The 22,170-nt window shown below is 35.5% G+C and overlaps 1 protein-coding gene across 2 annotated transcripts; it reads right to left on the bottom strand.

Annotated features, from left to right (window-relative positions):
- Positions 1-49: 49 nt before the first annotated feature.
- Positions 50-21,803, bottom strand: LOC110160023 (uncharacterized). 2 transcript variants are annotated; one of them, XM_055164535.1, is made up of 20 exons: positions 21,625-21,803; positions 21,440-21,547; positions 18,495-18,695; positions 14,380-14,543; positions 13,578-13,622; positions 13,395-13,501; positions 12,655-12,824; positions 10,688-10,848; positions 8,931-9,141; positions 8,154-8,342; positions 6,668-6,894; positions 5,826-5,889; positions 5,587-5,750; positions 5,174-5,218; positions 4,992-5,098; positions 4,240-4,409; positions 3,998-4,161; positions 2,867-3,077; positions 1,908-2,117; positions 50-456 (listed from the first exon to the last, which is right to left on the bottom strand). In XM_055164535.1, exons 1-20 carry the CDS (start codon positions 21,689-21,691, stop codon positions 203-205), a joined length of 3,039 nt encoding a protein of 1,012 aa, XP_055020510.1. In that variant the 5' UTR covers positions 21,692-21,803; the 3' UTR covers positions 50-202. The 2 variants fall into 2 exon arrangements, with proteins under 2 accessions (XP_055020510.1, XP_055020511.1); XM_055164536.1 differs by lacking the exons at positions 21,440-21,547; positions 21,625-21,803 and adding an exon at positions 18,878-19,006.
- Positions 21,804-22,170: the final 367 nt, after the last annotated feature.

Genomic DNA, 22,170 nt, shown 5'->3' with positions numbered 1-22,170 from the left:
TATATATATATATATATATATATATACATATACATATGTATATGTATATTCCTTGTATAAATAAATATCATGTAATAAAAACAGTATGTAATCTCTACAATATAAAATGTAGCCTATTCGACTTTGCAAGTAGATCTATTTAATTTAAAAGCCACTACTTCAGAACTTCTTATTGGTGGTCCCTATGTTGCTGCATTGACCCTCATGATGCCTTCGCCCACATGATAACTATGGTGATAAAGCTAACTGATATGAAGATGATGTAGGTGATGAAGACCACTCTGTCTGTGATGTAGCCCATTTGAAACCATTCCTCTGAGGTCTCACTGCTGCTGCGCTGCTGCTCCACCTTCTGACGGATCTGGTGAAGTTCTCTGCCCAGGTCCTGAAGAGCCTCTGCTATTTTACTCCTTGGGGCAGGTGCAGGCAGCTTTGGGCTCTTGTCTGGATCTGTGGCTAGAGACATATAAATGTTTTTTGATTAGAAAACTGTATATTCACTTGACACACTCAGCTACACGTCTATTATTAAAGGTCCTATATTACATAAAATTGACTTTTGTGTCAATGTTTTGTGTCAAAGGCTTGTTAGAATGTTGTAACCTCCTCAAAAACATACATGGAGTTGTGTTTATTATTAGTCTGTCTATATCTCCAAAGCTCAAAACGCTCTATTCCACCTTGTGATGTCATGGAGTGGTTGTTTTCAAATGAACAGCTACCTCTTACCTTTAGTTCAGTAGAGATTAGTAATTCCAAATCTGAAATAATCCAAATGATTCTAGTGAAGGCGTATGGAGTTTAAAAACACATTACAACATGACATCACAAGAGCATTTTTGTTTTCTGTTTGAGAGAAGAACTTCAACTATGTGCAATGTGCAGGTTTTGTGTGGTAACATTTGTGAATGAAAAAAAAAAAAAGATGAGGAAACAATATTATAGCATAGAACAGAAAATAGTGCAATATGAACCCTTTAAGTAAGCCCATGAAATCATTTTTTTTTTTGAGGTAGATACTAAATAGGCTAGATAGAACCAAATGTTTTCAACTGAACCAGAACTACATAGATTTTACATTTTTTACAATATGCATGTCATCCTTATTATAGAACAAATTTTTAACAAATTATTAGTGTGCCAAGTGGGAGTGGCCTTTTGTAGGAGACTGTTAGACTGTCCTAGGGCAGCTGTGGCAATGACAATAACTAACCATTACTGAGATGAGAAATTTAAAAGCCCTATTTTCACTATTTCAACTATTTTCAGATCTATGTTATATTGTTGTTTCGTCATCACCAGCATTCCCAGAGTTATGTTTTGTTTCATTCACACATGTTTAACTCACAAATACTGCATATTTAGGCTCTGTTCTTCTCACAAATGGAAAACACTGTTCCACCTTATGATGTCATGTGGTAATACAGGAAGTGCTCCAGTATTTTTAAACTCCAAACACTGTCACTAGAATCATTTGGATAATTTCAGCCTTGGAATTGCCAGTCTCACCTGAAAAAAAGTTATAAGGTAGCTATTAACTTGAAAACTGCTGCTTCATGACATCACAAGGTGGAACAGAGCATTTTAAGGCTTTGGAGATGCAGACAGACTAATGATAAAGGGTTACTCAAACATGTGAGAATGAAACAAAACACAACTCCAGATATAATGTTGCTATCTCCAAAAAAACATAATGTGGCTTAAAGCTCACAAGAGTCAGTTCTGTGTCAGTTCTACCTTTCTCTCAGAGTGAGTGATTGAAAATGTTACAAGCACTATAACTATATGTATATGTAAGATATTATAATTTACCACAAAGAAATGTTTTATTTTGTCCTTGTATGTATCTATGCATCAACACGATGACTTGGTTATTTTTTAATGTATTTGATTTTAATCTAATATACCTTCTACGGCTGGGTTTTCAATTACTGTGTCCTCTTTCTTTTTAGGCTTTGGTGGAAGCAACACGAGGGGTCCCAAGAACTGCAGAATAATCAGTCTGAGGATCCAGGGCACCTCTGAGTCTTTAACAGCGCCACACAACAGGTTTGTGATGATGATGGTCTCGAGTAAACTGCCCACCATCAGAACCAGGCACATGGTCAGGAACACATCTACAGAAAGAATTATGTTTTAAATTTGTACTTTCCCATTTCCCAAGATTAATCGAAATCACAGCTTCAATGTACACAATTAGCAAATCTCAAAGCCAAATTTTTAAGACTTTTTCCTCATTAAAACTGTTAACCCTGTAGTTTAGATCTACTGATAATTTGCAGTGACATCACGCTAGGGGTGTGCTATTTTTATATGTACAGAGGAATGCTCATCAGTTACCATGGTGACACAATGCGCATATTAGAAAAAAAACTGTTTTAAGATTCAGAAAAAACACATTTTCAGGAGCCTGTGATCAATATGAGTGATCATGGTTCTGTTTAGGTGTTTGATTTTCAACAAAAGGTGAGAGTGACCAACTGAAAAACTGTCAGCTAATGTTAGCAACTGTGAAATTATTTGAGAGGAATTTCATTTAACCGTAAAAATCACCTGGTGTAGTCCCAGCTATGTCAGTTCTTTGAAAGAACTGAAATATGGTCAGATTGTGTTGAAATAAAGCTCAGATTTAAGTCAAACAAATCCTCAGAGAGCTAGCATCACAAAGTATCAACACAAGCATGTTTTAAAATGCATGGGACTAGTTTGTTCATAGGCCTTTCGTCACTCTTTTTTCATTGAATAGAATCTTATGACACATCACAAACCTAACTGCAATCCCAAAACTCATCTGAAAAATTGCTATTTGATATTTTTCCCAAACCTTTAAGCTCTATTTTCCATAAATAAGTGAACTATTCCATACTCATGAGTGGTATGGTGTTCCCAGTGACTGGAAGCAAGTTGTTCATGATGAGAAGAAACATGGTGTAGCCCAAAATCAGAGTCATCTTAAATTGTGACCTATCCACGCTCTGAGGGGGCAGGAGGAAGCTGAAGAGGTCCACTGCAACTAGTAAACAGCTGGGGAGGAGCAGGTTCACTACGTACATGGTAGGACTGCGCCGCACAGACACCTGTAATAATACATGAGATATTTTAAAAGATATATATTACTCTGTTTTCTGATCTATCTTATAATGTTGTGTCCTCATCACAGACATACCCGGAGTTATGTTTTATTTCAGCCACACATGTTTAACGCACAAGTTCTTCTCTCAGACAGAAAACACTTCACCTTGTGATGTCATGTTTCAGCCCCATAATTTCCAGCAAACTAAACAAAAGTAGCTGTTAACTTGAAAACTATCACTACATGACATCACAAGGTGGAACAGAGCATTTTGAGCCTTGGAGATGTAGACAGATTAATAATTAAGGGTTACTCAAACATGTGAATGAAACAAAACATCTACAGGTATGTTTATGATGAGTTAACAGTATTACAGCATGGCTTAAACCTCAATTTTCCATAATACTGGTACATGTTTAATCTCCAAAATTCAAGCCATTTCAGCTACATAGTGCCTCATATTGTATTTTATAAGAGTATAGTTCATTCTGTTACTCAGTTAGATGATTACTTTTTTGAAGTATTTGCAAACAAGGAATAAATGAATAGGCAACAACATAACCTAATGGCTTAAAGTTGGATTAAGTAACTTCTCTTGTGGGGCTATGCTACTTACCCCTCTCTAGATGTTATTGCATTGCCTGAAATGATTCAGTGTATAACATTAACCTTTCTGCATATTCTTGTGTTTTTACTGCTTATTGTTTTTATTGCTTTATTTCTTACTGTGAGCAGTGCCACCTGTCCACAGACCTGGCCTGTAAACTGGCCTGGTGGGACAAACAACTTGTCTCCATGGTAACAGATTAGTTTTACACGTTCTGTGGAACTTCTAGGCAAAGCAATAATATCTCCTTTGATTCATGCAGCTGGCAGACCCTGGCAGAAATGACCTAGAATGAGTAATAGTGATATAATTCTTACATAATAGCGGAGCTCGTTGTAGCTTCCTCCCGAACTGGATGGAATTTCTAATTTTTCCGCTGTGAGTCCAACTAGATGCCACTCGCCCATTGTAGTCATGACCTCTTTAGAAATGTTGAATCTAAGCTCGTTGTCCCACAGAACGCTAATTTGCATATCGGTAGCTTTAAATAAAAAGATTACTTTAGTTTACATTACATTATGAGATTAAAACATGATCAGAGTTCACTCTTGAGTCTCACTCCTGAGAATGTAGGAGTTGAAGCTGAAAGTGCAGTTCTGAGTGTCAAAGGGGAACAGGTAGATGTCCAGTCTACAGGAGCTGATGACTTTCACTGGCTGATCATCAGTCACTGTACCATCATGGTTTAAATACACATATGGGACCGATGGGGCTGTATTCTTCTCCATGCTACAGTGTAAATGAAAATATATTGTTAGCAAGAGATGTGCATTTTCATGTTCATTCCTTTCACAAAATAGCAGAAGATATTAAGCACTACATTAAAACTGGGAGTGAACTTGGAACTAAATCTATCCAAACATTTTTTTGTTTTTTTTGATAGACCAGTGTGTTGTTTACACATACCCTGACATGTTTCAGATGTCTTCTGCATCCTTTTTTAGAAGGGTCATGTGATGTTACGGTGTCTCAACTGATTTACACAGTTTGACACCATTCTCCTACCTGCTTTAGGAGAGGAATAGCATCATCTGAAGAAGGACGTAGGACAGAAGCATGTAAAAATATGTCAAGGTATGTGTAAACAACACACCAGTCTGACAAAAAATACCCTTAATTTTAGAGATAGCATTTGAACTATGACACAAAGTCTGCATCAGAATTAAAAAGGCTTAAGGTAGGCCCAAACAAATACAACTGTGAACCCACTGTTATTAGAATGGACTCATTTTAGACTTTTTTTTTTTTTTTTTTTTTTTTTTTTTTTTTTACAATACGATATTACACTAAACTATAGAAATTGTTACTTACAATTCATTAATGACAATGTCTGGCACCCACATTTTTTCTCTTGGGACAGTCAGCCAGGCAGAGCCACACTGATCTGGGTCCCATCTCATAAACTCATTCTCCCATACCTAAGAGATTGTAAAGCAAATTACTACAGTCAGTATTCTTTTTATACATGTGTTACATCAAGACTAACTACTTACCACAAAGTGCCAAATAAATGTTGTCAGAAGCTGGGCCTTTTCATCCTGATAAAAAAAAAAGAAAATACACACATTTAAAGATGGACTACGGATTTAAAAAAAATAGTTTCCTGCTTGTTTATAGGGAGATGTTATTGCTTTGCCTGGACTGTTTCACAGTATTTCAATAACTTGTGCTTGTTGCTTTTACAGGTATTTTTTTAATACCTTGAAAAATATGCATTCTCACTGTGCATGGGATCTCTCCTCCACAGATCTCACCTGTAACTTGGTCCATTGGGGGCCGCCTGCTTGTCATGGTGGAGATAGGCTTATTGACATACACATTCTAGACAAAGCAATGACATTTCCTTGGATACAAACAGATGGCAGACCCTCTGCCCGAAAAGTAACATAGCAGTGCTGAAACTTACCACTCCCAAAATGCCAAACATGATAAATTCCATAGAGACCATAGTGGGTGTGCTGAGGTTTGACACTGGCCGGATACTGCTGAGTTCAAAGACGGGACCGAGAGCCTCCAGCAGAGCAACGGGGTCCGGAGATGTGCAGTTCTTTGTGACAGATAACCCATTCACTAGAGAACACAAACGCCTTTAAACAAAACTTATGATCAAACAGAGCACCAGAGTTACACTTAAATTGTACTTACCACACAGAAACAGACTGATGAAGATGAACAGAACCCTAGAGCACTTGATTTTCTGCTGGTGGCACTAAAATATCAGCAGTATGTAAAGTAAGTGTGTTTTTACATTTCCAGTTCAGTTTTTTTCAAAAAGCAGAGGATGTAGTTTTATAGACTGCACTGTATCAAAAATGCAAGCAGCCATCAGAAAGTACTGACTGACATCTAACTGACTGACTTGTAGTTTAAAAAACCCACATGGGACTGAGTAGATGTGTTTATAAAGTTTTATTTCATTAGTTTGTTTTCCACTCTACTGTAATACAATGTCACACATATTTTAGACAAATGTGTTTCTATGAACAAATTAACTCACCAATTTGAAGTCTATTGTGGCATATACGAAATAATTTTATCAGACACATGTAAATGGGTGATATAACCAAAAATTGAAAATGTAAATATAGTTCTTCATTTCAAACACTACTAAAATGATGATGCAACATTTCATATTAGGTGAAAAAATTAAATTTTAATATTTTCTGATTATTTTCATTAATTGTTAATAAATTTAGATCTGTAATTCTAAGGGTGTGTTCACACATTCACATCAAAATATGACTAAACCTGTAAATAAACCAGGACTAAAAAAGGACCAAGCCAAGTCTACATTATAGAACTAAAATGGGCCAGTCAATGTGAATACACCCCACCAAAAAAGTTGGAACAAAAGAAAACTTAACTGCACTAAGGACCAGACACTAGTGATTGTATGAGTTAACCCAGATAACGATGATGGTGACAAAGCTGACTGAGATGAAGAGGATGTAGATGCCGAAGAGCAGGCGGTCTATGATGAAACCCACCTGGACCCACTCTTTGGTGATTGGGTTTTCTCCCAACTGCTGGTCCACATGGAATCGCAGAGCTTTGAGGTCTTCCCCCAGGCTCCTGAGCTCCTGCAGGGCTGTGTCCTCTGCCAGCTGGTCTTTCTTCTCACCTCCACCTTCAGGGATGTCAGCAGCATTCACCAGTGCAGTCTCATTGGGAGGGCTTTCTTTCTGCATTTCTATTTCATCTGCACCAACATCAACTGAGATGGAAAACATACAGTAATTTATTACACTTTGTTTTGAAGTTAACTTAAACTAGGGATGTAACAATAACTGAAATATTGCAATATTGTATCATCATAAGTCTGACAATAATACTGTGGGCCATCACAATATATTGAATTACAAGTTTCTTAAATTCATTGTTATAGAGTAAAAATGAAGAGAACTACATATACCATGATCCTTTGCTCTGTTTCAGTCCAATCTACATAATGGAATAACTTTCAGTTAATTATAAGTAGTGCATTCACAATTGTGATAGCTTCCACAAAATATTGAAATAAATATTGTGCCATGAGATGCATATCGTGAAAATATTGTATCGAGAGATTAGGATATGGTTACATCCCTAACTTAGACTCCCTCAAACTATATTGAACCACAAGGAAAATTACTTGGACACAATAGTTCACAAGTCACAATAAATTATAATAACGAAGAGAAAAAAAAAACAAAAGGGTAATAAAAAGAGGTCATAAGGAAAACAGTGCAAAAGATGATATGATGATTGACAGGACATAGGCTTCTCTGTTACATAATGATGAGTTGTTGTACAATTGTATGGACTATGGTATGAGTGTAGCCCTGTATCTTGGTAATATTATTTGTGCAGTTGAATCAAATTGTGAAATAATTTTTGCTAGGGTAAAAGAGATTTCCTGATAGTGGTAGGAGATAAATATTTTACAAATATGTTTTTGTTTTGCATCATTTGAGCTGACTGATAAATAAAAAAAAAAAAAACTGAAATTTGCAGTGTATACCTCCACAAAAAACTTCCATGCTTATTTGAGTCCAACAAATGTCCAACAATGACATGTACACGCATATATTTTTGATTGCAAAAAATATAAGTGGTCTTATTTTTATATTTGCTGCCATTCAAATTAGTCTTTTGACTTACTGTCTTTTATGACAAGCTGCAACTATTGTACTAGTAATTATACAGTGTTTACAATTTATACTACCACACCTCAAATACTATTAATACCACTATGTCTATTGTGTCTGTTTTGCACTATGAAAACAAGAACACTACTACAAAAAGGATCAATACTGTACTAGTACTGCTAGAGTAATTCTTCATAAAATATACCAACACACTTCCCTATCTTCTATCTTCTTTTATATACATACATTTCACTCAAAAGACCAAACATTACCCTTTTGTGAAGGTGCTCTACACTATTTTGAGCCAAAATGCCTCAAAAATTAAATATGGATTTGGGACTTTTACCTGTGTTTTCAGTATTTTCTGAAGGCTTCCACGGCAGGCAGACAAGGCAGCCAAAGATTTGCAGTACAAGTACACGGACCCAGCGTGGCATAGGAGAGAGACGGTTGGCGCTGTGCAGCAGATCAGTGATGAGGATAGTCTCTAGCAAACTGGCCACCATTAGAGCGAGGCACAAGGAGAAAAAGACATCTGGAACCCAAAAGTAAGTAAATTAAACATCCGTACACCTGCCATCGAAATGTTCAAGTGCATGTGAAAGGCTAGGCTCACAAAAATGTCATTAAAATGTAGTTAACATAATTATTTATATTAAAGGGCCCATATTACACAATTTTCAGATCTATGTTATAATGTTGTTTCCTCATCAAAAACATACACTGGAGTTGTGTTTTGTTTCATTCCCACATGTTAAGTTCTTCTTTTAAACTGAAAACACTCTGTTCCACCTTGTGATGTCATGTACAGGCAATACTGTGTTTTTAAAGTCCATAAACCTTCATTAGAATAATAGTTTGGATCATTTCAGCCCTGAACTTCCCAGTCTTTACCAAATATAAGCTGATAACTGGAAAACTATACCCCTTCATGACATCATATTGTGGAATGGAGCATTCTGAGCTTTAGAGATGTGGACAGACTAATAATAAAGTATTTTCTTTAAGCACAGCTCTACATTTTCTCGAACTTTTCTACCACTGGTACTATTCCACCACATAAACTAACCTTATGATTACAGAAAACATGAAATTCAGTCACTTTAAATAATGTGTAGATTACTTATGAGGGGTATGATATTTCCAGTGATGGGCAGCAGGTCGTTCATGATGAGGAGAAAGACGGTGTAGCCCAAGATCAGGGTCATTTTAAAGGCGGACCTATCCACGCTCTGAGGAGGCAGGAGGAAGCTGAAGAGGTCCACGGTGATGAGGAAACAGCTGGGGATGATCAGATTAACCACATACAGAGTGGCCCTGCGTCGCACACGTACCTGTAATACACAAATATATCATCAGTAAAATGAAAGCAAAACTATTTATAGAGAATCCAGTTTTAAGAAATGTAATAATAGCTCAGATTTATACACATTTAGCTACACTGCACACTGGATCTAAATTAGGACAATATCAGCCGTTTAGTGTGCAGTGTACGTAGTAAAGGTGGGCTACATTGACAAAATGAATATATTTTTAATAATGTAGATCACTATATTTTTTGCTTGGTAAATCCAGAATGATATCTCTCTCTGTGTGTTTTATACAGATTAATCACACCCTCTGTCATGTCTCAAGTCCGGTCAAACTTGATCGTGCAGTCAGATTTGTTTATTTTCAGAGACGCATGTGAAACGAAAGAGTGCACTGGTCACATATGACTTACAAATGAAATCTAATTGATCTCACCTCAGATTAATAGAGTTTAGTGCTTTGCTCATTGATTCTTCAAAAATCCTTAAAGTTTTTTCATGCCCCGTAATTTTTTTTTCCTTTATTTTTTTCAATACAGATAGCCATGTATGTCCCTAATTGGCTAATTCACCTGTAAGTCACGAGGATTCACTTTGTAAAGTATGCAAAATATGTGTATTCTGGATCCCAGGCGATCACACTGAGGCAGTTATCTTATCCATCAGCCCAGGGCTACAACGTGACTGTTAATCTTAAAGTGCAGAAATTGGGCAGAGTGCAGATATGTCACTTTATATCCTTGTTTAAAAGACTTTTAAATAATCAAATTGTGAAATTGTTACTAAGGTAAAAAAAGATTTCCTAACAGTGGTAGGAAACAGATATTTTAGAAATGCATTTTTGTTTTGTAACATTTGAGTTGACTGAAAAATAAAAATAACAGAAATTTGCTCCACAAAAAATTTCCATCCTTATTTGAATCGAACCTCAGCAATGACAAGTACACATATATTTTTGATGGACTGCAAAAAATAGAACTGGTCTTATTTTCATATTTGCTGTCATTCAAATTAGTCTTTTGAATGTCTTTTATGACTACAGCTGCAACTATTGTACTAGTAATTATACAGTACTTACAATTTATTCAACCACACCTGAAATACTATCAATACTGCTATGACTATTATGTCTGCGGTGTACTATGAAAACAAGAACACTACTACAAAAAGGATAAGTACTGTACTCGTACTGCTAGAATAATTCTTCATCAAATTTACTAACCCATTTCCCTATCTTCTATTTTCTTTAATATACATACGTTTTACTCAAAAAAACCAAAAAAAAAAAAAAAAAAAAAGAATCTTTTGTGAACCAAAATGCCTCAATTGCCTCTCTCTATAATATTTTATTTATTTTTACATATTTATTTAAATTTGAAAATATACTATTAACATTAATTTTTCCATTTTGCATACCTCCAAAACAACCAATGCAATATATTAACCCTCTTTTTGATATCTCCCACTACTTAATATCCTTACATATTATACTTTAATTTGCATTATGGTAGTATTATGGCTTCTTTTCTCATCATTAATATGTATACACTTTATTTAAACGAGAACTTACATGAAAGGCCAGCTCATCAATCTCGTTTTCATCACTGTGTTCGCTCCAGTCGCTGTAGGTTATGTCAATGAGCTCCCACTCCCCCATTGTAGTCATCACCTCTTTGGAGAGATTTGTGATCCTCTCCACAGATCGTCCCAAAACCACCCTTATGTCCTTTACTGAAAAGCCACAGGAGACCATTATAACCTTGAGTGAAATAACTAATTACAAATATCAGCTACTGTAATCTAATTAAGTAGATTTAAGTAGATATCTGGTTTGATATTAATTAACATAGAAAACACTAAATTTATGATATTTGCAAAACGAAAAGTACAAAATAATGTACAAATTCTGCTCAATAATACACCACTAGAAAGAATCTTCGAAAATAAATTTTTAGGAGTAACTATAGACCATAAACTGGAAATCACACATAAATAAAATTAGAAATAAATTATCTAAAGTGATTGCAATTATATACAAATATAGATATATCCTAGATAAAAACAGTCTTTTTATTATATACAACTTGCTGGTAATGCCCTACATACCCTACTGTATTGAGATTTGGGGCAATACATATAAGACTAATGCAAATCCAGTCTTTACATTGCAAAAAAAGGCAATAAGAGCAATAACATTATCAAGTTATAACGAATTAAACAATGTGTTATTTATAAACCTTCAAACTCTGAAATTTTATGATTTAGTCGACCTTTATACTCTGAAAATCATGTTCAAAGTAAATAATCTCCTGTCAAAATCTTTGCAGAACATGTTAAAAATCCGAAAGAGCCAATATGAGCTCAGAGGCACAGCCATGTTTATCAAAAAGAAAATCAGAACAAACATTATGAAATTTTGTATATCTGTTAAAGGGGTGGAGCTCTGAAACAACTGTACAGAAAACCTAAAATTGTGCACAAGTCTCTTTCATTTTATAAAGAATTTTAAATGTTTAACTCTGGACAGATACATGAAATATGATACTTAGGTTGTGCTGTAGTACTTTGTTGTACTGTTTCTGATTTGTTTGTTTCCTCTTGCTGTATTTATGAAGATGAACTGGTGTCAAGATGATGCTCTGACAAAGGAATAAAGGGTAGGCAGCTTAAGCTTCAGCCTACACCTTTTCGGTCTGTGTATGTTAAATATGACTGTCTGTGAATTAATGTCAAAATATACCGTGATCGAAATAAATAAATAATCAATGATTTTATGGGTAACTGTATATTTTTCGTAGAAGATCTTTAAATATATATCGGTACTTGTAATTGAGTATAATTCTATCCATGTCATTTTATTAGCTACATTTTCAATCATAGGAGTTCTCCGCTCGTTTTTACACTTCCACATATATGTAAACTACTATATATGGAAACTCATCACCTGCAGTGATTGTAAATGTCAAACAAGGTAATTCAGCTTACTTTTTTTTTTTTTTATTAAAGGTGCATTGTGTAAATTTTCTGGTAGTGGAAGGCCTGTCAAATGCTTTTCTTTGTGAAGACGTTATTGCTTCTTTGAGAAGAGAATAGACTTTAAAGCAGCTCTGCTTGTGTACAAGTCTCTGTGCTATACAAATAAACTTGCCTTGCCTTGCCTTTCTATAGAATGTTACACAGTATGGTATTAAATCTTTCTATCATCATGGAAACCAAACCAGACCAAGTTACAGGTCAGATCTGTGGACAGACAATCACAGTCAGAATGCCTGTTTTTCTAGGCTATAAAATCACCTGTAATTGAGTAAATGTAAGGTAGAGCTGTTCAATGTCATACTGTGGAACATTCCAGGCAGAGCAATGACATATCCATAGAAACAAGCAGGTGACGGGCCCTCAACCAGAAAAGTTACACAATGCACCTTTAAACAATATTTGTATAAAAGACTGATCTGAAATACTGCTAAAATGTTTTGCATGTGTAATTTTACAGTACTCTTTCCACAACTACACAACAGTTATCGCGATAAGACTTACTTCTGTGGAGGTAGGAGTTAAAGGTGAGTGTGCAGTTCTGGATGTCAAACGGAAATGTGTAGATGTCGAGGTTACAGGAGCTGACCACTTTGACTGGTAGACCATCGTTGATTCGTCCATCACTATGGAGATAGACATATGGAACGGAGGGAGCTTTGTTCTCATCCATGCTGAAAAAGTCAGTCATGCCATATAAAAAGTCAGTTAGTTAGATCAGTAATTCTCAAAGTTTTCACACCAAATGCCACCTAAGAAAATATTTGCCATCTGAGTACCAGATCTAAACCAGGTCTAATGTTCTAGAACTAAAATTAAAGCTAAACCAGGTCTAAAACCAGAACAGACCTGCCATAATAACAAGGACAGAAATATGGATTAAATTAACATTAAATCTGCAAATTATTCCAGTGACACTGAATGGAGTTTAAAAACACAATGGAGCTTTTTCTGTATTACCACATGACATCACAAGGTGGAACTGAGTTTTTTCCATTTGAAAGAAGAACTCAGTCTATATATGCAGGATTTGTGAGTTAAACATGTGCTAATGAAGCAAAACAAAACTCCAGGGATGTTTCTTATGAGGAAACATTATAACATAGATCAGAAAATAGTGTAATGTGAGCCCTTTAAGACATATGTATAACTAAAAAGAGCATTTTTTAAATAACCGAGTAAACCCATTATACACCTTTGCATTGATTTACATACTGTTCTAAAAATAAAGTGTTCAGACTCACAATTCATTGATGACAATGTCTGGAACCCAAAATTTATTCCTGGGAAGAGGTATTTTTGAGGTGCCACACTCTTTTGGATCCCATGAAACATACTCATTGTTCCACCACTGTAATATCAGACAAAATGTTACTCTATTGTTCAACTTTAGGTCCTAGTTTAACTCCATTATTATGTGTACTCACAAAACTCAGCCAGATATAAGTCATCAGCAACTGAGCCTTTTCATCCTAGTAAAAAAACACACACATATATTGGGTTTCCATGGGTTTTGGTGACATTACAATGACTTTTCCTGGAGACTTAACCTTCGTCACTACATACATAACCTTAACCTAAACCATAACTTATTTTAATCTATAAATTAACTTTAACTCATGTTGTTAATCTAGTAATCTAATTTGTCCCCAGATTTTAGTCCCCACAATGTGATACATGCCCAGCCACCCACACGCAGATACATGCATGCCATAGAATTTTAACACATTCAATAAAAAAAATATTATTCACTGCATTTTAGTTGGAATAGTATCATACAGACTGAAAATTATTACCATATGCCTGAATTGTGACATACACTGCAAAAAGTTAAAAAGACTTATATTAAGAACATTTTACTTTATTTGGGTAGATTCAACTTGACAAGTAAAATGATCTGCCAATGGAATAAGTGTATTTTTCTTAATTCAAGCAAGATTAGATTTGGTTTCTTTTTTTAAGTGCAAAAAGTTGTTTTTTTTATCTTAAGTGTAGCAAGATATATTTTCATATTTTAAGTACAAATAGTCTTGTTCCATTGGATAATTTTACTTGTCAAGTGAAAATTACCCAAATCATTATAAAACTTTTGTAATTCAAGTACTCTTAACTTGGCTTGATTTGATTACAGTGTAGGTATTGTGTTACCATAACTATCACATTTTTCAATTGCAGTGGATTAACACACATGCACATGCACAATGCATATCTTAACACTGTTCCACTCACCACTCCAAGTATGCCGTACATAGTGAAGTAGATGGTGACATTGGTGGAGGTGGTCATGTGTTTGACGGGCCGAATGGAGTTCAGTTTGAAGACAGGATCCAGAGCGGTGAACAGTGCGAGCTGCGTGGGCTCTGAGCAGTTCAAACTCAGAACACTGCAGGGGGCTGAAAAAAAAAATCACTCACACAACATCAGGTATTTGGGTAAGACTTTATAGTATGTACATATTAATTAGTCTTAATAAAGCATGAAGAAAGGCTTGATTCATGATGAACAGATAGTTAAGTATCTATCTTAAGTACTCAGGCTTAGTAACTGCTTCATTAATGTCATAACTCTGAGTCTAGATTAGATTAGATGTATTCAAAGATTGAATTGGCAGGAGACAGCATAGCATGTTAATCGCGCATCAGTAATGAATAAAACAATCCCCTGAAAGCAAGCATTATAAATGTACAAAATCTAACACGAAAATATAGGGGGAAAAAAAAATATTTCTATAATAAAACAATTAGCTTACTTATTTGCTTTGCTTACCAAGATGGCTGACGGTGAAAGTGGTGAGCACACTTCTGCAGTGTTTAAATGTTCTTGTTTGAAACCAGAGATATATAAGACAGCTGGTGGTAAAATTATTATTGAGGATGAACTGCCGAATTTCCTCTTTGAAAAAATGAAGAGTATGAGCCAGGATGAGATTGTCATATTGGCTGTTAATGCATTTGATTCAGAGTGGATTGAGTCCTGCGAGAGGGCTCTTTTTGAGCTTTGTCCTACATCCTAGAGGCGTGTCTCACATAAGGGGGCACACAAAGATGCAATGTTTAATGCAAACAACATTAAACATTGCTTGAAAGTTTTGAAAGAAGGTTCCCAGATTTGTTTCTTATCATCTGGATGACCTACTACCCATGGCGTTCAATAGCCTGGATTTTTCATGCCTACCAACAAGAATGAAGCACCTGAGAGCAGAGGTCACCACGTTAAAACAGGCTGTGAATCCGCTGTACTGTGTGACCGGCTGATGTGGTGTGCCTCGCAGCTGCTGTGACCGAGATCCCGAATGGTGGTGACCGAGAGCCTGTTGGGGTGGCCACAGTGGTACTGGTTCTGGGCGAGGAGTCTGGTGTGGCGCTTGATATAAGATGTAATGCCAATAAAAGTGTAATAATGGTCTGTAGAACTAAGGATGATCAATATATAAGGTTTTCTCAGTTTGTATTGGCTGGTAATGCTTTGACTGTATGTAACAAATACAAATACTTGGGACATTTTATCAAAGATTATGAGGACATCTACAATGCACAGGCTACATGCTCACGCGCAGGTTTGGTACCTGTAGAGTGAAGTGAAAAAGAGACTTTTTAAAGGGTACTGTTATTTGAATTGAATCCATGACTGTACTGCATTATATACGGCCCACCTGTGGTCAAACTACAAGAGGACAAGCAAACGCAAACTCATGGTGGCACTGCCTAAGGATTCTATTGAAAAGGCCGAGATGGGAAAGTGCATGTAACCTGTTTGTGTCTGCAGACATCAGATCTTTTCAGGCAAACATGCACAGATTCATCTGTCGCCTCACTGAGTGTGAGAACAGTTTTATCACAAGCCTGAATCATGACAAACTCAGTACCACAAGGTACCAGTCTGAACTATGAAGACGCAGGTACAGCAGTTGGTTTGTTGTGTGTCTTTTTTAACTCTGGACCAAGAGTCTGTAATAAAAGTTTGATGACAATGATGATGACTTAGTTACTCAGCCTGAACCATTATTAATAAACTATGTTGAATTAGGTCTTTCTTCCTGCTTTATTCAGGCTGTAAATAGTCTAGTTATTATTATGTAGTGTTACCAGCATGGGTCTGCAAGTCATTTACAATGTTATGAATAAATGTTGTTTTATCTTCTTTTGTGAAATACCCAAAATGGTTAATTTCCATTCTCTTCAATTCTCTTCTTATATAGTAATTTGTGAGCTGTGTGTCCAAGTAATTTTCTTTGTGGATCACTAAAGTTTGCTTCAGTCTATGTTACACCTTAATATATAATACAAATACAGTTATTACATAAAATATAAATGTTAAGCATGTTTCACATTAGTTTTGAATAGTTAAATGCTATGGCAACAGTGCTAATATTTTATCACACTGAAATGGACATGCAGGCCATATGCAAATGCATAAGTAGTATTGTGTGGGCTAAATAGTTGGATATCAGTTTGAAAACATACCAAGACAGAGAAGAATGGCCAAAGCAACCACTGACACCTGGAGCCACTGGACAGAAAATAGCAAAGAATCAGATATTACAAGTTTTAAAAGGCATACATTATATCATTTAACAGCTCCATACCTCTCGTCCAATGACTTTAGATGCCATGTCTAAATGTTACTTTCTGGAATCAAATAAAACGACCATACCAACAAAATGTGAACTTTCTTATCTGTAACTTCTTCTCTTGCTGTCTCTGATCCAACTAATATCAGATCTGAGTTTGCTGTATTCATATAGTCCTACTGAAATATGAGCTTTATCTGAACAAATCCTAAGCAAATCATATGGGAATTTGAAAAACACAAAACAGCACGTCTCCTCATGTTGGTGGTTTAAAAAAAGATAAGCCACAGTGTGTTGGTGTGTGACTTTCTGCAAAGAGATGGAAAACCAGTGTCACACCTGAGGCTTTATGGAAATCTGCAGTTTTCATGGTCTGGGCAGCTGTTGTGTAAGAGGTCACCAACGAATTAGACTTAGACTTCGACAAACTCTGTTGATCCACAAGGGAAATTATATGGACACAGTAGTTCACACATCACAACACATTATAATGATGAAGAGAAAAAATATAAATAGTAATAATAAATTCTAAATAAGTAGCAAAAAAGAAAGAAAAGACATGTCAAATAATTATAAATAATTATATAACTGTATGTATGCAAGTAAAACTAAATTATCTCAGCTATATACAAGCGATCATAAGGAAAACAAAGAAAAAACGATATGATGTTTTAGGTTTATCTATTACATAAGGATGAGCTGTTGTAGACAAAGCAATAACATCTCTACAAAGACAAGCAAGTGATGGACCCTCCACTAGAAAAGCTGTGCAATGCACCTTTAACTTTTAACATCAGTGGACTTAGAAATCTAGAGAAAACAAAAGAGAACATAATTGCAATCCATTATAAAAAATAAAATATGTTATAGCCTCTTCAACTTAAAGAGTGATTTCTATCAATCTATAACATTAGTGAATAAAGTAAACTAAGTATTGAAGTAGTGGATAAGCCTAAAAGCTCAAAACTTCAATATGACTAATCCTCTGTAAATAAATATAACTTAATCAAATAAAATAAATAACCAAGGAGGTTCTAACACCATACAAGATGACTGGACACAACAATTAGCTGCAATTTACAGAGACATTAAACAGAGATGTTCAGCACCAGATTATAAATAGCTAGTTTCTAGTGATGGAAGTTAACAAAGTAAAAGTACAGGACTTATGTCAATTTTTAGGTATCTGTACTTTAATACATGTAAAATGTACATAAGTGAATACCTTTTACTTTTACTTCACTCCATATGAGAGCAGGTATGTGTACTTTCTACTCCACTACACTTTTAACTGGACTGAAAAGTAAAAGTATTTTTCATTATTGTTTGAGACCCGTTGTAAGGACTGACAGATTTATTTTTAACACATTCACAATTTGAGCAAATAAAAATATACAAACAAAACCAGCTAGGAAAAAAGACTCAGCTGTTTCTGCTGAAGAACTTTCAGTACAAATCTCTATCAAAATCAATACGTTTGAAGCCTTCAAGACCTCAAAATCTGTGCGATATACTTTTACTTTTTACTGCTTTAATACTTTTACCTGAGTAGATCTTTTCATGTGATACATTTACTTGAGTATTTGTCTGCTCCAGTATATGTACTTTTACTTAAGTAACAAAATTGAGTACTTCCTCCATTGTTAGTTTCCATCTGCAGCTCTCCAGACTAGGCTACAGATCCCATAGATGCAGGCCTCACAGTGATTGGGCTTATGACGGATCTTAACGTCTTCTCCAACATGTCCCCTAGAACTACCAGCAAAGGACTCACCGTAGCACCTCTTCCTGATATTCTTGACCAGATTCTCCATCAGGATTTTAATGTTCACTGGAGATATGCTTGGCCGTTCCATTGGCGCTTTTTTGCACACCTTACAGTTTTGTCGATAGAGGTGCACTTTCACTGTCCCCTGACGTGTCCTGTTGAGGCGAAAGTGGAATAGGACCGTCACACCGTTGGACGCATTTAAACCTAAAGAGAAGATTTGAATTAAACAGACCTAAGTGATACTGAAATGTTAAAAAGTCATTATGCCTCTCCCAATTAAATTAGTAGCCATATGCAAGCCTAGCTATATGGGCCACTTTTACAGGCTAAATGTGTAAATAAAGAGATCAAAACCCAGTGCTTTTTAAACAGCTGCTGCCACTCACCTTCCACTAGTGTTCCTTATGTACTGCTTCCAGCCACGGTTTCGTTGGCGCGGGGAAATACTGTCATCAATGTCCAGGTACCAGTTGTCTCGTTTATACTTTCTCAAATGTTGTTGTGCACCCCGTTTCCATTGCTTCAAAATCAGAAACTCTGATATGTTTACCTTAAGTCTGACACCTGATCTGAACTGCAGGTCATTAATCAGTGGGCAGGTGGGGTATAAATTAAAGAATAAATGTGGGGAAAGTGTTATTTCAAATAGAAACATAAACAACAATTTTCGATATAAAAAAACATTGCCTCCTGCTGGATTAATTCCGTCATGCACTTTCTTGACACGTCCCCAACCCATCTAGGCTACGGTTTTACTCAACAGTTCACATCTCGAGTGTTTTTTTCCCCCAGCAATAACATTGGTCTGTGTGTGTGACATATAAGAATTTAAGGTGTTTAATAGCTTATTTTATAATTTAGTTTGATCAAATGAAGATATAAGTAATGCCACTGTTGGATAACTGGAAAAGTAATTAAAATATAAAAGACGCATTTGTTTAACTGATGGACAGGAGCAATTACATACAATTATTTAGGCTTACATTTATTAAGCAGTAGCTTAGAGAGAATATATTGGCACAATAACATCACATTTACTATCACTGGTCACAAAGATAAACTTTATTTCCCCCACAAGAGGAATTTTGTCTTGGGTAAGGTGCAAAGTTATGATATCAAAGAGATAGATAAAGTATCAATAATAGAATGGAAATGTATTAATCACTTGTACAATCAGTGCTGTTCATAAAATTCCATTTATTGCAATTTACTACATTGCATTACACTGATTTATTCAGCCCATTCACAATAATGTGGAAGTGTATGATTGTTAGTTCAATTTAAAAGGTCTTTGAAGACCTAAATGTGGCAACAGCTGAACAAGTTGGACATGTTTTCTATTAGACAAAATTATTAATATTGTGCCAATTTTAAACAGATAAGGGTGAGACATATATCAGCCACATGTGAGGAGAGAAGGGTAGGGGTGATTAACACAGTGACTGTAGAGTTTAATTCAGCTTTGTGTGTGCTGTGTGCATGTGCCATTTTGCATTATAGAGTGTGACAAAACGATAAGGTTGGACTATTTTCTTTCCTGTAGCTTAATATCTGTTTAAATGAACACAAAAATGTGACAACTAAACCCAGTCCCCCTATCTGCCTGTTTGAAATTGATGCAAACACTTTATTACACACATTACTGTAATGTAATACATAACAAGGATAAAGAGAGCAAACGGAGTCCGTTTTACTGCATCTGGCTGCACCAGTCCAGTAAATTTTTACATTTATGGCCTGACTTGACACACCCATGAGCCAAAGCCATGACTCATCTACCTTCAAGCCCATGCCCCTCTGTATCCACGTCCTCTGCCTCCATGAAATACATTAGGCATAGGACCTTTAATACAGGCTCCAGCCATGCAGCCCTCACAGTGTTCGGGTTCATGAGGGTTCCTTACTGGCACACACGTAACATCCCTGGGCACATAATCAAAGGTCTCATCATAGCACTTTTTCCTGATGTTCTTCACCAGATTCTCCATCAGGATTTCAATTTTTTCCTTGTGAAGTTTTGGTGGCTCCATCTGTGCTTTTGCACATTTCTTGCATTTTTGGCGAAATATATGCATCTTGACGGTGCCTTGATGAGTGTTTTTGTTGAGGTGAAAATGGAAGATCACCGTCACACGGTTGGAAGGCCAGGTGCGCGGACACAGGCTGCATTTAAACCTTACAAAAAGAGATTGTGTTCTGTTATGATATTATTGTAAATGTAGCCTGTTCCATTTGTAGTAAAAAGGAACAAAATATGTATATTTCAATATTCATCTATGCTCTAATGAACATGGCAGGTGTTGTGTTCCTTTTAGGGCTCATTCTTGTGTTGTCCCTCTCAAGGCTTAGTCTTGATATTCATTTCCACATAGGTCATATTACTATTTACTAATAATAGTTTATAGTCAGTGTTGGGAAGGAAATGAATGAGAATACATATTTTGAATACTTATTTTGAGTAACTGTATACAGGTTACCATACTCTTTCATTTGGTGGTATTCAGAATATAGTTACTTTTCTAAAGTCTTGGTAGGACTTGTGGCTTCAAACTGCACATAATCAGTGAGAAAAATAGAAAACCCTGCTCTTGTGGTGTGTGCACATGTGATTTTTTTCTTCTCCAATTAGTGTTAACAAACATAAAGCTGTTTTCGATCCTGTGTTGTGTTTTTACTCTATATTTTAAATGTCAACTTCTTGTAAAAGCATTCTAAGCATTTCAGTTTGCATATTCTGTAACAAAATTTTAAATTTTCAATCTATTCTTCCTATCACTGATTATAGATTTTTACGATTTTAAAAATGCACTGGAACACAAGGTAGCAAAGAAGAAAAGAGCAAAACACTGACCATAAATGCACATTTTAGGCTAGATCCAAAAAAGTTCTGCCTAGGCAATTTGTAAATGGGACAGACCTGCACGAATGAAATTAACAATGAACTCTACCTTGCACAAGTTCGCCTGATGTACTGCTCCCAGTCTCCGTTCTTATTTGCTGCAATGGTGTCATCAAACTGCAGCTCCCACTGATCTTGTGTATATTCTGATACTTCTCTGTGAAATATTGATGTCCATTCCATTATCAAAATTATCAAATTATCAAAAATAATTCAACTATAGCCTATTCTTACTAGAAAGTTCTCGTAGGTCTGACAGCTGATGTGAACTGCAACTATTTATCAACAGAGGGTAACTCATTACCCTCTGTTACATTATGTCACTTAAGTTTTGTTTAGGAGAAAATGAAACTAGAAGTCAAATCAGAATGCACTTAGCCTAGTTTCACTTTCCGACTCCAACATGATTAAGCATGTACACATCTACAAACGTGGGTTTGTTATGTTTCTTCTGTTGTCCCTTTTTCTGTCCTCATCCGTCATGACTAAGTCCATTGTTATTGGCACTATATAAATAAAATTGAATTGTATTATATACACAAATATATATATATATACACACACATACATATACACATATACACACACACACATATATATATGTGTGTGTGTGTGTATATATATATATATATATATATATATATATATATATATATATATATATATATATATACACACACACACACACACACATACACACACAATTATATACATTTACTATATTTACATTTATTAAGCAGTAGCCTATAGAGAATATAATAACACAATAACATCATATTT

The sequence above is a fragment of the Boleophthalmus pectinirostris genome, unplaced genomic scaffold, assembly GCF_026225935.1.
Source record: "Boleophthalmus pectinirostris isolate CB_2022bp ecotype Guang Dong unplaced genomic scaffold, ASM2622593v1 HiC_scaffold_7, whole genome shotgun sequence".
NCBI lineage: Eukaryota > Metazoa > Chordata > Actinopteri > Gobiiformes > Gobiidae > Boleophthalmus > Boleophthalmus pectinirostris.
Note: the sequence above shows the minus strand (reverse complement) of the source record. Positions and strands in the feature narration are given on the sequence as shown.

Excerpts from the sequence above, each read along its gene's own strand:
- LOC110160023 (XM_055164535.1), bottom strand. The coding sequence starts at position 21,691 with ATGAGTTACCCTCTGTTGATAAATAGTTGCAGTTCACATCAGCTGTCA. Across the intron at positions 5,751-5,825 it reads CATCAGTCTGTTTCTGTGTG|TGAATGGGTTATCTGTCACA; the intron begins GTAAGTACAATT and ends TGTGTTCTCTAG. Across the intron at positions 457-1,907 it reads TGAAAACCCAGCCGTAGAAG|CCACAGATCCAGACAAGAGC; the intron begins GTATATTAGATT and ends ATATGTCTCTAG.